Source organism: Rhinatrema bivittatum, unplaced genomic scaffold, assembly GCF_901001135.1.
Source record: "Rhinatrema bivittatum unplaced genomic scaffold, aRhiBiv1.1, whole genome shotgun sequence".
NCBI lineage: Eukaryota > Metazoa > Chordata > Amphibia > Gymnophiona > Rhinatrematidae > Rhinatrema > Rhinatrema bivittatum.
Window position 1 is genome coordinate 1 of NW_021821272.1, and position 17,012 is coordinate 17,012.

General features: G+C 43.2%; 1 protein-coding gene across 1 annotated transcript in view; it reads left to right on the forward strand.

The window, feature by feature from the left end:
* Positions 1 to 3,803: 3,803 nt before the first annotated feature.
* The window catches only part of LOC115082566 (rho GTPase-activating protein 21-like), a 28,102-nt gene continuing 14,893 nt past the window's right edge, over positions 3,804 to 17,012 (forward strand). Inside the window, 6 exon segments of the mRNA XM_029586781.1 lie at positions 3,804 to 3,876; positions 6,586 to 6,663; positions 6,666 to 6,727; positions 6,823 to 6,978; positions 7,069 to 7,147; positions 8,715 to 8,774. Coding sequence (XP_029442641.1) covers positions 3,804 to 3,876; positions 6,586 to 6,663; positions 6,666 to 6,727; positions 6,823 to 6,978; positions 7,069 to 7,147; positions 8,715 to 8,774 — 508 coding nt within the window.

Genomic DNA, 17,012 nt, shown 5'->3' on the forward strand with positions numbered 1-17,012 from the left:
CTCCTCAGTCCCAGTCCCTCCCCCTCACTCAATCCCTCCCTCTCACTCAGTCACTCCCTCCCACTCTCTCTCTTCGTCCCTCCCACTTAGTCCGTCCCTCCCTCCCTCTCTCTCTCTCCTCCCTCCCTCGCTACTGGCCGCTACCGCTGCCCGCTACCGCCGCCGCCCGCTACCGCCGCCACTGCCGCCCGCCGCTACCGCCTCCGCTGCCGCCCGCTACCGCCGCCGCCGCCCACCCCCCGCTGCCGCTACCGCCACCGCCCGCCACCGCCCACCACCGCTGCCGCCGCCGCTACCGCTGCCCGCTGCCGCTGCTACCACCGCGGCCGCCATGTTTTTTGGTTTTTTTTGACGCTGCCTAAGATTGACGTGCTCGCCCGCACATGCGCAGTAGAGCTGCTCTCTACTGCGCATTTGTGGGCACGTCGGTCAAGCTTCATTTATCTAGTTAGATATATATATATATATAAATAAATAAATTTATTTATTTTTTTTTTTTTACTATACTTGCACCAGGAATAATGACATTAATGTATCAAATGCACCAAAAAAATTGGGATCCTAAAGCCAAATGTCCTCTGAGCTGTTACTATTAGATTAGAAAACAATCTGAAAAATTTGATGGAAAAAGCATAATAAAACTATCAAAGGAGGTTTGTTTGAATCTTGGACCTTTATGAGCATCTGTTTTCTGATTGGTTGAACCTAAACCTTTTTAATCAGGCTAGACTGGAATGCCATATCCACCTCATCTGTGCTGAGAAGGATTATATAAGGACAGCCGCTGATGATTAAATATATCCGTGCAGCGGCAGTGAAAATCTGCAGATTGAAGCAATGGAGACTCCACTTCAGCTTGGCGAAAACTCTCTCTGCAAAGTAGCTGCATTCTCCTGCTTCAATTTGCAGACATTTGCTACTGCATCATGGGAGAAATGGAAAGTAAGACAGAAGGTTCAAGCAGAGGTTCCTTTATTTCTCTGAATGTGCACAAATTTTAATTCACTCGCAAATTTAATTAAATTTAGCTTTAAGTTACAGCCTTTGCAAGCTTTTTTTTTTTTTTTAATGTTTCATGTCCCTTTCTGAAGCATATTAAAGCCACAGTAATGAAATAGTCCATGGAGCTCCATCAACACACCAAAAATAGTAACTGTGGCAGTGTGTCACACAGCAAAGCTTCAATACTTTCAAGTTTATACACAAAGTGAAGCAAAAAAAAAAAAAAGACAAGCCAAAAACATGCAAGGAATCACTAAAATGACATTAAACAAATGACAATTGGATACTAAAATCATCCATTTCAGAAGTTCCACTCCTATTATGCCGACCTTGCATATCCATGATGATATCCTATGCATAACTGAAAACCTGGGCACACAAGGAGGGCACAACTCAACTTCATCAAATCTCTCCTCAAAGCTGTACTTTTGCCCACACCCTTTGCAGGAACAAGAGAGGTAGCCTCAGTCTTCAGGAGCTCATGGGGGCTGGCAAGCTCTCCCACTTAAGAATCTGAAGGAATTGAAATCCTCTTCTTTTGGCTGACATGCGGCGTGTGTGTGTGTGTGTGTGTGTGTGTGTGTATAGGTGTTTATACACACTGCCTGCCATCTAGCACTAACCAAGCCTTGCATGTACTCCTACTGCTAATATCAGAGATCCTTCTAGAATACCCAAGGATGAGGTGTAGATGAGCCACACCTGGACCTTCCTTCAACATATTTCTGATCTCACTTGAGACCCTGGGTCTAATCCAACTAGTAAATGAGGCAGTACTTGTTTACAGAACCTCAGTCCATGAACGATATAGCCCCAGCCTTGTACACTGTGGGGCAGATTTTAAAAGCCCTACGCGTACCGAGCCTATTTTGCATAGGACCGGCGACACGCGCAAGCCCCGGGACGCGCATATGTCCCGGGGCTTGAAAAAAGGGGCGGGGCGTGGCCAGAGGCCTTTGTAGGGCCGCTAGGCCGGGGGATCGCGCGCCAGCACTCGGCCGGCATGCGCAACTTACGCCTGCCCAGAGGCAGGCGCAACTTTTAAAATAAAGGTCGGGGGGGAGGCTTTAGGTAGGGCTTGGGGGTCAGGTTAGGTAGGGGAAGGTGGGGGGGGGGGCGGGAGGGAGGGAACAGGGAAAGCCATTGGGGCTCCCCTAGGGCTCAGCGCACGCAAGGTGCACAAGTGTGCACCCCTTTGCATGCGCCGACCCTGGATTTTATAATATGCGCTCGGCTGCGCACGCATGTTATAAAATCGGGTGTAGATTTGTGCGTGCCTGGTTGCATGCACAAATCTACGCCCGCGCGTAGGTATTAAAATCTGCCCCTATATGTTGGCGGGTTCAATATAAACTAATGACTCTAATACACAATCTACTCATGAATGTTAACTTTCCCTGGATTTCTTCAACGTTACGATTATATACACCAACACATGTCTTACAATCTCTTGGACATGCCCTCGCCATGATTAACTTGTCTTAATATTACCAGAGAACAGGCCTTTTCTATAATCTGCCCAATAACCTGGAATTCTCTTCCCCTTCCATTACATAGTATAAAGGATTCAAAAGAGTTCAGAAGGGCTTTAAAAATGACATTATTCAAAGCTGTTTTTCCTGAAGAATATTTAGGCCAATACAGTAAAGTGCAGCCGCGGTTACCCTGCTTCTAACCCGCTTTCTACTCACAATTTGGCCGCGTTAGTCCAACCCGCGATTCACTATCCCTTTTAACCCGTCCTTACCGCCTCTTTAAATCAACGGTAACCCTTTCCGTCCGCGGCATGCATATGAGATGTAAACGATCGGATTAGCTATTCCCTCCCATACAGTATCGTGCGCCCCGATTATCGCTTTTTTTAACCTGCAGTTTTGCCGCATGTTTAACCTGCTAATTTACTGCCTACCCCTACCCCTGCATTAGTGTGGAGCGTCAGGCAAGCCGAGATGAAATTTCACGGGCCACGGAGCAGCCCCAGCCAGCCCTGCTTCACTGCCTTGACCCCCTCACTCCCCGGGACAAGACCAAAGTGAATCGGGCAAACTTTCCGCCAGCCCCCGCTCACCTGGGGGTCAGTCAGCCCTTCTCCTGTATCCACTTCCTGGTACCTGTCATTTGAAATGACATTTGACATGACAGGTACCAGTGCACCCAGGATACTGTATAGGCACTGTATAGCGCTCTATACAGTAAAATGGATTGCGCTTCATGGAAGCTTCTTGGACGCGCTTTGGACGCGGCTGGCATTTGCATGCCATTTAAATACTGAATCGAGCAGTATGTCTTCCGAACTGTGCGTGCGGCAAGCGTGGGAGCGCCCGGCACTGCCGCACTCTTTCTACCGCGTCCGTACTGTATCGGCCTGATTGTAAAAGAGCGATTATGCTAGCCTTTGGTGAGGAAACTGCAGTATTTATTAGGTCAAAAGCATATGATTATTAGTGTTTGTTTAGCTGTCTCTCTTATTTTTAACTACGTATGTTTTTATGCTCCCCATACCTTGGAGGGATCCGCAAATAAGCGATTTTCAATAAATAAATAAATTAAGCTGAGCACATGCTTTACCTGATTATAGCCTTGACTGAACTGCTACAAGAATTTGCAGTTGAAAATATCTAAACTACCCAATTCTTCTGGACTATTGACTATTGTATTATGTTTCCTGAACTGATCACCACCTGGTCCTCTGATATGCACCCACTTATGCTGCAAAACACCAAACCAGAAAATTTGTCACTAGCTTGACTATAACATCATACCTAAACCTTCAACCCTTTCTACACATCCTCCAATGCACAATGGAACAGCGCCCACCACCACGACTACCAACACAGGTAGCCAGGTCTGCAGCTGGAACTCAAATCAGCAAAGGTAAGATCTCCCTAATGGAAAATTGCTCGCATTAGGAACTCCAAATCAATCCCCTAGTTCTCATCAGATTTAAAAGAAACCAGCAAGAAACTGGAATGAAAGTGGCAGAAAACAAAAGCCCATACAGACCTAACCAAATACAGATGATATCAAACAGCTTACTGCAAAGCCATTATAAAAGAAAAAGACTACTACCCGAAAACAATCAGCCAAGCAAAAACGCCACCCAGAAAATGATTCTAAACAATAAATAAATTCCTGAGAATTGTACCACTACTGCCTGCCTCCCTCACAACAGGGACCCAGTGCATCTAACAGCGTTCCTCTCGGAGAAGATCTTGTTAATCCAATCTGAATTAGATAAGACACTGACAAAAGGCTCATGTTACAAACACAGCAAACCACTTCACCTCGCACACTGACAAACTTTAGCACATTACTAGAAGTTGATATCAACTCCCTGCTCCCCACAGTCAGAGCAGCTAACTGCCTGGAAGAGCCATACACATCCTGGCTAGTCAAGCAAGCCAAATCCAGATTGCTACTGCACATCTAGAGCATCACCAATGCATCAATTACAGAAGCCCATGTACCAAACTTCCTAAAATAAGCAGTGGTATGGCCTACAATTAAAAAAAACAAAACAAAAAAAAAAACCAGCCTCGATGCAGATGACCCAGACTTTTTTTTTAAATAAATGACCTTCTCCTAGGATTCACAGTTCCATATAATTTTTTGTTGTTAGATTGATTACCTCTATTTTGTTGTATTAAGGTGGGGAGGGGGATGTTATATCTGGTGGGAGACCATGGCAGGCTGGTGGCCTTGCTGTTCTCTGTATGTATTAGTTCTGCATATTGTAATGTATCTGTATAATTCTTGGAGTTGTCTAGCTCAACCACTGTTGTCTGATGTTCTTTTGCTTGATGATGATAAAAAGATTGTTCATAAATGACCTTTACCACCATCCCCTTTTATAAGATCATCACCAGTGTCCTAGACCTCCAACACTTTGGCTTCCAGCCACACCACAGCACAGAAACAGAAACAACACTTATACCTGGTAGATGAACATGGACTCGTCCATGGATAGTCAGCTTTACTAATATTCCTAGATCTTTCGGCAGCTTTTGACACAGTAGACAAGTTTCCTCCTCACCTGACAAAGCAACCTAGGAGTAACTGGCCCTTCACTTGCCTAATCCACCTCCTTCCTCCCATAGTCTCGCTAGGCTGTAGCACTGGAAGTGGCTTTTTCAGAACCTCACCTGCTCTCCTGCAGCGTTCCAAAGGGTCCATCCGCTCATATAACCTATTCAACATTGATATAATCCCTCTAAGTAAACTTATCAGAGACTGTCACATCGCACACTGTTCCAGAACTTACCACACCTGTCCTGGGGACCTCACAGCCAGTCGGGTTTTCAGGAGAGCCACAATGAGAGAGATGCAGATTTATCTTATGCATATTCATTGTGGCTATCCTGAAAATCTGACTGGCTGTAGGGTCCCCAGAACAGATTTGGGAAGCCCAGCACTATTTGTATGCCAATGGCATCCAGCTTCTGATTCCACTCAACACTATCCAAGACGTTGCCTGAAAAAAAGTTTTGTTGTAGCGAGCTTGCAAACCGTTTAACCCAAAAAAGACAGATGCTATGGATCGGGAAACAGAAACCCAGCCACCCTCACCCAAACATGATCTTGATGGAACAGTGCTAAACTCAGCTGTCAAGCTTAGAGCATGGGCTTCATTCTGGACTTACCACCAAACCTCAGAGCCAAGCAGTGACCAATACAGCCTTCTTCGATCTCTAACTACTCTATCATTTACACCCCCTGCCTTTGTAATGCTGCCTGAGCTACTGTCATTTCCTATCTAGCTTATTGCAATGCACTCTCTGTACTGGAATCCCTAACACCCTAAACCATCGCCTATAATTCTTCAAAACTCATAAAACACTGCAGATTGCCTGATAATAAATGTAAACCAATTTGAACATGAATACCTGTCCTAAACACCCTACATTGACTCTCTGACTACAGCACCAAATTCAGAACTCCTAACCTGTACACGTAGACTCGCTATCTACGCTCATTGGCACAGGCTCACCTAGTAGTGCCACCTACAGAACAATGCTTCCCATCAACACAAGAAAGAGAACAATCAAAGGATCGATCTCAGTCCTGTGGAATTCTCCACCACCACACAGCAGACTTGCCCCGAATGTACCCTCCTTCAGAAACTAGCGAAAATTTGCTTCTCTAACATAAACTTTGCTAAATCTTTATACATAACCTAGTATATCTCATTGCACAACTTATACCCACTGAAATGTTCTACCTTCTCAGCCTAATTGGAACATTTTATATAACCATTGCACTCTAATAAATCAATCTATAACCAGTAACTTTATTGCACTGTAATGTATCAATCTATAACTAATATCTATATTCTCCTGATTATGATGTACAGCTGGAAATACTGTATAATGCATACAATGGTTCTGTCTGTAACACTTACCTATACAGTATGCTGTCTACACTGCACGCCTGCTGGCTAGCCAGCGTATTGCACCATACAAAATGATTCTATCTGTACCATTCTTTCAACGCCCATGATGATGATAATTATGGTGCTTTATTTATAAATCAGAGAAAAATGAATTTTTTTTCACATTTTTCTCTCTAAAAATTAAAAAATCAAAGATGAGACCAGCCCGCCTAAAGACAAGGGAACGTGGCGAAAGAATATTCCAAGCATCATGAGAAAGACCTTTGAAAAAAACAGACTACGGGAGGAACCTTTGGTGTCCGTCTCGATGACTGTCCTCCTGCTCATACAAACAGAGTACGGAAGCTGTAATTGTCTTTGTAGTAAGTGTTTATAATTATACCCGACAGTTCTTTGAAAATGTTTTCATAATGCCTCTTGCTGTTCTGCAGTATGTTCCCTTGATAGTTGATATATGCTGCAAGTTGGTTGAAGAGAGAGGCCTGGAGTATACAGGTATTTACAGAGTTCCTGGAAATAATGCAGCTATCTCAAGCATGCAAGAAGAACTCAACAAAGGAGTCACGGACATCGACATTCAAGATGATGTAAGCTAACTAAAAAAAAATAGGATCTGAATTTTAAATAACTTCTAGAATATTCTGGTTATTGAAATAATGCCTGCTTTCAACTCCTAGAAATGGCGAGATTTGAATGTAATAAGCAGCTTGCTGAAATCCTTCTTCAGGAAACTTCCAGAACCTCTTTTTACTAATGGTGAGTGGGCCTTAAATGCTGTGCAATGCTAGATGTTTGGTTTTTTTTTACAATCTTAGTTTACCTTGAATTTGCCTTTATGCTTTCTTATTTTTCAAATCTGATGTTTTTGTTTTCCAATTTGCATATACTATTTTTTTTTTAATTTTAAGAGTGTGCGTTTTAGAAAGTTAACTCTATTCCAGCTACCAAGAATACCATCAGCCAAAAAGGCCAAACGCTATCCCACTAGTATGATCTAAAGCACTAAAACTTTCAATCCTAAACCCCGCAGAGGCTTTTGGTTTGATCTGTATTTTTAATACTTTTTCCCTATTTGGTGTGTATTTGGTTGTGTTTTAATACTCCGGTTCTAATATATACATATCTGTCTTTTTGATGAATGTTATGGAAAGGTGGTTTTAATATTTCTTGTGTATGTGAATATATCCTTCATGGCTACCAATTCTAGTTTTTCTATGCTTGTATATTTTGTTTGGAACTTATTTTTTAATAACTTAATGAACTTTTTCTTTCTTGCCCGTTAGTGTTGATTTCACTTCTTTTCATGTCATGTATCACGTTCTGAGCCTGACTGATTTTTCTATCTTTAATAAAATTAAAGAAACCCAACAAAATAATTGGGTAGAGATGCTTTTATAAGGCTAACGTATGTTTGAAGGTAGGAGGCTTGAGGACTAATTAAGGTCCTTTTCTCAAGCATGTACTGTACTGTCTTGTTTTTTCAGTTTTGATTGTGGATGTTATGTAGTACATATTGAACTATATTTGGAATTAGCAGAAGATGAGAAATGCATGTATAAATATATAATGTCATGAAGCAACCTACAAGTCCTGAAAGCTGTTATCTCTACCTAGTTACACCATTCATTTTCTTTTGACTAATTCTTTGAAGAATTTGATGGTGCTCTTCTAGCTCTGCTTTTCTAATGAATCTTTGTTTGAATTAATTTAATGAGTTGTTACTTTAACCAAGATATGAGATCATTCTTTTGGGGCACGGTGTGCAATAATTTCCTGGTTGTGTCATCTACTGGATGCAGGTCTGTTGGGGAATCTCAAGCAGAAAGATATGACAACCACTTCCTTACAGCATGCATACCACCCTGCTTTACAGCAAGATATAAAACACTTGTAAGACAAGTTATCCTTTCTCGCCTTTGGCCATGTTCTCACCTGAGGGCAGTGATAAATTCCCCATTACTGGTTTAAAAAAATAAAAATCCTAAATGGGAGCAGATCTGGGTGGTAATGTGCATTGTTTCTGGTATATGTAAGTGCATTCAAACTTTTGTTGGTAGTTTCAAGTGTTCTCTACAATATTCTTGTTTCACTAAATCTCCAAATTTTGGTTAGTATCTCAGTTCTGAGTCCAGGTATTCTAGAGTGGGTGACACTATATTGTGAGCCATTGACTTGTACTATGTGTGCTAAACAGAGCCTACCTAACACATTATGCACCATAAAAGTGAAACAAGACTGCGGTATTTTTTTTCTTTTTTTTTCTGTCTTAGTTCCTTTGTGAATTGTACAAGAAGCAAAATGATTTATTTTTTTTGTCAAATAGATAGATATGCAGACTTTATAGAAGCCAACAGAAAAGAAGATCCTGTGGAACGACTCAAACGTTGAAAGATTAGTAAGTTTATTTAATAGTTTACATTTACTCCATTATATGTATAAAATAAATATTTAGGTTCCGTGTTCCATATTCTAGATATATATGTATATATATATATATACATATAAAATGTTGTAGCAAGACAATCTGTAGGCCTATGAGAAAATGTTTCAGCACTGCAGATTTTTGGGTTGATTATGTAAGCCACCTCATGAAAAATATATAGAGTACAGGATAGAAATATTTTATAATAAAATAAATAAATATGATTGTCTTGCTGCAGCATAAAGTTTTAATTACAGCTGTCTTCAGTAATTTTCCTGTCAGCTCATCGTATGTGGTCTCATACCTTCTGCGCCCTACAGAGAATTACTTAGGGTGCACAAGACCCCCGATAAGCTAAACCTTTTGTGTCCCATGCAAGCTACAAAAGGACACAACTGTTTAATTTTAATCAGCTCAGGTGTATAATGCTATACATGTACAACAGAGCATTTCATCATAACTGACTTTATTATATCAGCCTTATTTAATTGATGATAAACTTTTACATTAAACTGAATTCTTACTTTTATGATGACAAAGCCCTGTTGCACTGTACTTTTGCCACTTTTAGGTGTAGTACATAATCATAAAACTTTCCAGAATGTCGCAGGCCACCTGTGTTGCTATTTTTATTGTGAGCCCTGTGGTTGTTGCTCAGAACAGTGAGATGTAAATAATGGGCAGGGCAGCTAGATCCAGAAGCAGGAGAAAAGTGTTCATTCACATCAAAGGAAGAAGTAAATCCACCGTTAGGTACAAGAGGAGAGACAAAAGCCATAGGAGGTATTGGAAAGATAAGAGCAAAGCAGGATTGTGAAGAGAACTGGCAAAGGGCAGAAATCATAAATGAGTTTGTTTACATGGTATTTACAGAGGAAAGGGGAAGGTGATGACATAGATTGGGAAGCAGCATTTTTAAATGTTAATAACTTCAAACTAAATTACAGAGGAGGAGGTACTTGAAGTATTTTTAAAAACGAGAGTGGCTAAGGCCATGGGATCTGATGTGTACACCCCCTGGGTTACTAAAGGAGCTGAAGAATGTGCTGACTGCACTCCTCGCAGCTCTGTTCAACCCGTCCTCGAAGATGGGGGGGGAGGTTTGAAGGGGACAGAAGAGGAGCGGATGTGTAAGTCCGTTTCAGATGGGACAGGGAGGAGGCCAGCAGCTAGAGATTAGGTTTATGGTAGCTTCAGTAGTAGGCAAAAACTATGGGAAACATGACTAAAGACAAAGATGATGGTAAGATGTGACGGCCTCTTGAACATTTTCCAGACAGACAGACCAAGCCTGCAGCAAAAACAGTGTTAATTTCTGTCCGTCCTTTCTTGCTGTTTCCCTCTGCCAGCCTCAACCAATAGGCCTTTAGTTCCCGTGCCGAGGTATCCTCATCAGAAGGGTGGTAACTTTCTGCCTACAAAGTCCCCGCTCTGACCAGGCCTTATTTTCCCTGGCTGTGCTGGGCCCTCTCTGGCAGTCTCCTGCCTCTTTCGCACTCTTGTCTGCCTGGCAGTTTCGTCTCCCTTTGAGAGACTATTCTGTCTTAGTAAAAATTAGCCTCACCTGGCAGATGAATTGAATGCAGGCAAGTGCAAATTGATCCACATAGGGAAAAAAATCCTGACTATAGGTACCCCAATGCTGGGCTCCGTATTAGGAGTCACCACCCAGGAAAAGAATCTTGGTGTCATCGTGGACAATAAGCTGAAGTCTTCAATTCAATGTGCAACAGTGGTTTAAAAAAAAAAAAAAGCGCGGGGGGGGGGGTGGGGGCGCTGTTCGCAGCGAATGTGTGTGGACGCGTGACGGCTCAGCTCCGCGAACACCTCCAGCCAAAAGACCTATTTACTCGCTACCATAAGCTTTAAACACTCGGCGTTTTACACAGCACACGTGAGTAAGATCACGTGCAGCACGACGTGATGGCTACAAAGCGCAAAACAATGGATTTGAGGCAATTTTCCTTATGAAAAACTGCCGGGTGATGTAGGGCAAGATGGCGCCGAGGCCGCGAGCCGCGCGACCAGGGAGAGGAGACAGAGCAGCCTGCGGACTCAAGCCTGCCGTCTAAACAAACTGACCCTACTGAAATACTTACACGTTCAGAGGCCAGGACCTGGTTTTTAGAAATACGGGCCGATTTAAAACAGCACAGGGACGCTAAAATGGCGTCCATGGCAGATCTGAAGGAAGATTTGGCTGCCCTGGGGAATAGAGTGGACGAGGCAGAAAATAGACTTGATGGACATGGGGAGTCTATTAATTCCCTTATCTCACAGCACACAACATTCATCGGATTTACTAACCCTGCAAAACAAGGTGGAGGACCTTGAAAACAGAAGCCAGCGCAATAATTTGCAAATCAGAGGGGTACCAGAGTCTCCAGAATACGCCGGGGCGGCGGAGATAGCAGCACAAATCTGCACCTTTATCCTGCAGCAAGCACCGGAGGGGGAGGGGCAGGAATCTGCCAGTGGAGTTGATATTAAAAAAAAAAAAAAAAAAAGCAAATAGAGTGTTAGCAATGACTCAAAAAGGAACGGAAAATGTCCTAATACCTCTATATCAATCTATGGTGTGACCACTCCTTGAGTACTTTGTACAGTTCTAGTTGCCCCATCTCAAGAAAGATAAAGCAGAGATAGAAAAGGAACAGAGAAGAGCAACAAAAATGATGAAGGGGATGGAATGGCTCCCTTATGAAGAAAGGCTAAACAGATTTTACTAGTGTGTAGCAGATGGACTCAGGACCAATGGGTATAGTGTACTCCTGAAAGCAGTTGGAGACGGATCAGATTTCAATCTGACGTCAGCCCTAGTACATATACCCCTGCAGGAAGTGCAGCTCTTCAGTATTTTCTGTCTCCATAGCAGTTCGGGATTCTATGCACGCTTGCACAGCGTTAGAGTATTCTAACCAAAGAAATCCAAAACAAAGAAGAAAACTTACCTCTACAGATAAGCCTCGCTCTCCTGTGGTGATATCTACGGGTCCCTCCCCCAGTCGAGATTCCTGAGGTGATTTCCGTGATCCCTCGGAGGTAAGCCTCGGTCTGGCAGTTGGTTCCCGGCGTGAATTTAGCCCCCGGCAATGGGTGTGGCTGAGAAGGCAGCAGGTGCAAATTCGAGCGAGGCAGTGAAGGTATTTTCCCTCTCCCCCCGCAGCTGGAGACCGCCCGGAATGAGACCGGGAAACGCTGAGACAAGGTAAGGTAGAAAACTTCTTCAGCTTGGAGAAGAGACAACTGAGAGGAGATATGGTAGAGGTTGATAAAATCATGAGTAGGGTGGAACAGGTAAATAGAGGTCGGTTACTTACCCTTTCAAATAATACTGAGACTAGGGTGCACTTCATAAAATTATAACAGGTAATCGGAGAAAGTATTTTGCACTCAATGCACAAACTCTGGAATTTGTTGCCAGACGACATGGTCAAAGCATCTAGAAAAGCTGGGTTTTAAAAGCAATTTGGACAAATTACTGGAGGAAAAGTCCATAAATAATTATTAGCTAGGTAGATTTGGGAAAGCCACTGCTTATCTCTGAGGGTGAGCCACAAGAAATCTGGGATCTGCCAGGTAATTTGTGACCTGGATTGGCCACTGTTGGAGACAGTATGCTGAGCTTAATGGACCTTTGCTCTGATTCACTATGGCATACTTTTGGTTTTTATGGTTCGTCCACAGTTACTGCCCTGTTCCTCTGCCTTGAATTCCTTCTTCCTGATGAGCTTTAGACTAAGACTTCCTGAGGCTACAGCTGCCACCACCTGTTTTCAGTTTCTCCCTTCCTAAAGAGGTACTACCTCGGGAGTCATATTTGCAGCCCCTCTTGTCTCTAGCTGGCTACTTTCACCCCTCTCTGGGCTCTTTGTGACTCTGACTCTGGCATCACAAACAGGACACCAGTCCTGTCAGACGAACTAGATATTTAATGAGGTAGGAATAGTGGTAGATCAGGGAGGTGGTATTAGATGGTCATCTGGACTTCAGTAAGGCTTGATTTGATTTATTCCCTTATATGTCTGCACATCCAAAACATCATCCATTCAATGTGTATTGCAATAAATAATATGAAGACTTTTACAATAATAACTGGAGACACAACCATATTTTTATAAACCAAATCTAAAGTCATGCACTGTTCAGCACGGGAGACTGGTACTCAAGCTGGGGCAGAAATGGGAACTAGGCCTCCAAATTGTAGATTTGGGGAAAGAACGGTAGAGTAGCAGGGCATATAGTGGGGTGAAGGCAAAGTTGGGGGTAACCCAGGCTTAGTAATGGGAATGGTTCTTTTCAGTATCTTTAGTTGTGACATTGCTGTAGAACTTGAGGGCCAGATGCTTCTTTGCACAGACTACAAAATTTCTTAACAGAAGGTGTAGAAAAATGAGAGGGAGTTTGAAAAAAAACAAAAAACAACTGGAAGAAGTGGGAAGGGTTTTGAGAGTGAGCTTCGGTGCTAAAAAAATAAAAAAAAATAAATACAATAAAATATTGCATTCGGGATTGTAAAATCCATTAGCCACATCTCGGACAGAAAAACTGGGAAATTGCTATTAAAAAATAAATAAATAATAAATCTAGGGAACCATCTTGGATGACCTCAAGGTCAGGACTGGGTTTAGTGACGTGCGACGTGCGGTTGCAGCTGTGATGGCTTCAGAGGGGACCCTCCCAGCCTTGGAGATCATGGTGCTGCTGCTTTAGGGGGACCCATGCGCAGTGGTGGCTTTCAAAGGACCCCACTCTCTCCCAGCTGCACAGGGTGTCACTATCAGCCCTATTCGAGTTGGCTGATCAATGTAATAAAGCAACAGAATATGCTAAGAATTAGGCTGATGCAATAAGGTGCGTTCAGCCATGCTCAGTTTTACCCGCACTTAAATGCACATTTCGTGCACGCAAGCCTTGCTGCGAATGCAAAAATGAGTTTTACGTGCACAAAATATGCGTTTAAAACTGCAAGTCCTGCTTAGCATGCCTTCAGCATGGAAATCCCATACAAAAGAGGGCATTAAGCAGCACTGACTGATGCAGAGAGGTGCGCTGTCTCTAACCCAGTTTTTCCTTGCGTTAGAAGTTTTACTCCTGATCAGAGGTGGAGTAAAGTTTCCAGCACTGATTCTGTTAACCCACCTCATCATACACCATCTGATTCTGCAGGAGGTAAAACCTATGTCAGAGCAGCTTTGGAGGTGGAGAGAGTGACTAATCAGATGAGATTCAAGCGGTCAGACTTCTGTTTTTCTTTTTTTTTCCACAATTGGTTGACTATCGCATCTGTTATTAAAAGGACTGGAGCTGGCCTGGAGGAGTAGAGGAATTTGGCTCCGGAGAAGTGGAATTCCATGAGTTAAGAGGCTCACAGATACTGGGTTGGCCTGATCTCAGCATCCAAACACCTTAAGGACTCCACAGGAAATATTTATGTCCTTCATAATGGATTTTCAAGGCCAGCAAAAAAAAATGTTTGTTGCAAGAAGTTTAAATCCTCTGGCTTTTGGCAATGACCCCCATGCTCTGCCACAGCCACCTCACACTCCATCCCTCCCCATGAGTTAAAATGTGCTGATGAACATTTTCCTGGCGACACGCTCTTGTTTTTACTTTGCGATTGATTAGCAAGAATTAGCTTGCTTGCTGCATTGGGAGTTAAAAAAAAAACCAAAAAACTTTTAATCTGTGCATTAAGAAACTAAATTGGCCTGAAAAGTAGAGATTTCATCAGCAGGAGAAAGGAGGTGTATACCTGTGTATAGGTCACTTATAAGACTCCACCTTGAGCACTCTTGATTATGGAGGCCATGCCTTCATTAGGACATTAAGAGACTGGAAAAGAATTATTAAAATGATCCAAGGGGTGCAACACAAATCCTATAAAGGTGGGCTTAAAACACTCAGCATACTCACCAGAGGGAAGGAGGTGGTGGGGTATGGTAGAAACATAGAAACATTTGTCAGGCTTCAGTAAAATTCGGGACGTGGAAATTTTCCATGGAAAAGGGAATTCAAGGGCAAGGGAGTCTTGATCTGAAGGGAGGAAGGTTCAGAAGAGACAAGAAAATATATCGTTGCTGAGATCCTTGGAATAGCCTATCAGCAGAGGCGGTGGAAACAGGCACTATGCCAGAAGTCAAGCATGCGGGAGACATAATATAGAGGACAGTGATGAGAACATGGTTAGGAATTTTGCAAGATTGCAAACAGTTCATCCTTCACTTTCTCAAGAGCCAGAGACAAGGGGAAAAGTAATAAGATAAAATAGGAGCTAGTGACATTGCAGGCCAGAAGGGGTAGCCAGGTGGAAAACAGCAGGCTACAACTCCTTAGAAAACAAACCGGTCAATGCCGGCGGGTTAGTGGTAGCCAGCTACTGTCCAGTAAGACTACAGGATATAAATGGCTGGATGTTCAGGCAAAAACCTCTCTAGTTTCCGAGAAAAGCTTCATTAGTTTTGGTAGCTATTTAGAATAGGGATGGGCAACTCTGGTCCTTGAGAACCACCAACCAGGTTTACTGGATATCCCTAATCAATATGCATGAGAGAGGTGTGCAGGCAAACAGGGCCATAGGGTGATTACTTAAGGTGATGGTGCAACAGAAAATGTGCTCCTGCTATGTGACTCAAGAACAAATTAAGCACATAATAATTGTTTAAATAAGTAACTAAGAGAGATAATGAGCTTCTAAGCTCATATCCCCCTAATGTGCACTAATGTGTATTTACTTTTTCACAGCCATATCATTGTGAGAATATCGACAATGGGAGAGGGTAGTGGTGGGGAAGAGGCTAGCATGCCAGCCTTGCATCACAGGATCACATTGTTAATCTCTTTGGCAATCCCTCTGATGTGAAAAGGCCATGTAAGATGCTGATTGCTGTCCTGCCCGCACACACCCCAACAGCCCTGCTGCTCCCCCCAACAACCACGGCTATCCAAGGATGGGCAACTCCTGGACGTTTACTCAAACCCCCCCCCCCCCCCCCTGTAGTTCTGTCCTCAGGCAGGAGGGATGCTTACCTCCTGTTGTCTTGCCCAATACTTTCAAAATATTTCCGGCTTCCCACCACCTCGCACTTTGTCCACATGCAAATCAAAGTGTGAAGCAGGCATGAGCCGGCACCATTTTGACAGTAATGTAGCAGAAGGTACCTCCTTCTCCCTGGCAGGGAAAGTGGTTCAGAGAGGCCTGGGCCCTCGAGAGGTTTGAGTGGTGGAAGGCACAACCCAAATTTGGATTATGAATTTGAGGGAGATTGGCAGTGCAGATATGGGAAGAGAAGCAAAGGTCTGTGTGTGTGTGTGTGTGTCCCCTCCAGGCCAAAATATCAAAAGCAATTATAAAAATGCATTTGCTAAATACTGAAGGACATAGAGTTAACATAAAGCAAGCACTGCCACCTATCTGATATGAATTTTTAAACCTAGAATCAGGCCTTGGCTTGCTAAGTGGTACCACAGGCAGTCAGTCATCTTGATCGCCCCTTCTAATGACATTATTTAGAATGTTAAAATTAATTTAAAAAAAAAATACATATAAAATAATGTAAACATCCTCAAAGTGACATAAATATTTTTTTTTAGGGTTGCCGCCTTTCCCCAGGGCAAGTAAACAGACTTATTCAGTCGACATTTTGTACTCCCTTCTGCCGTGCATGGAAGTGTAGTTTTGATTTTCTTAAAAAAAAAATCAATGGGAAAATCAGAGCTGCAGCTGCTGCTTGAAGTATGTATGTGTATAGATGGGAGGGGGACAGGGGGGATGAGAGGAAGCCAGGATTGGATCAGTCTGTTTGATTGACCTGGAGGTGGTAATCTTATCTCTCATCTGCCTCTCTCTCATTTCCTCCCTGCTTGGACAGCCCTAGTCTGTAGCTGGTGCATCTTTTCCTGGCCTAGTTTTTAGTTGTCTGTCTCCCTCTCTCTCCCTCCCCTCATATTCTGCTCTGCTTCTTACGGGCCGATACAGTAAGGACGCGTAAGAAAGAGTGCAGCAGTGCCGGGCGCACCCTCGTTTGCCGCGTGCACAATTTGGTTCACATACTGCTCGATTCAGTATTCAAATGAGACGCAAATGCAAGCCGCGTCCAAAGTATGCCCATGAAGCAGTAGGCGTGCGCAATCCATTTTACTGTATAGAGCGGTATACAGCGCGCCTATACATTATCCCGGGTGCGCCAGTACCTGTCA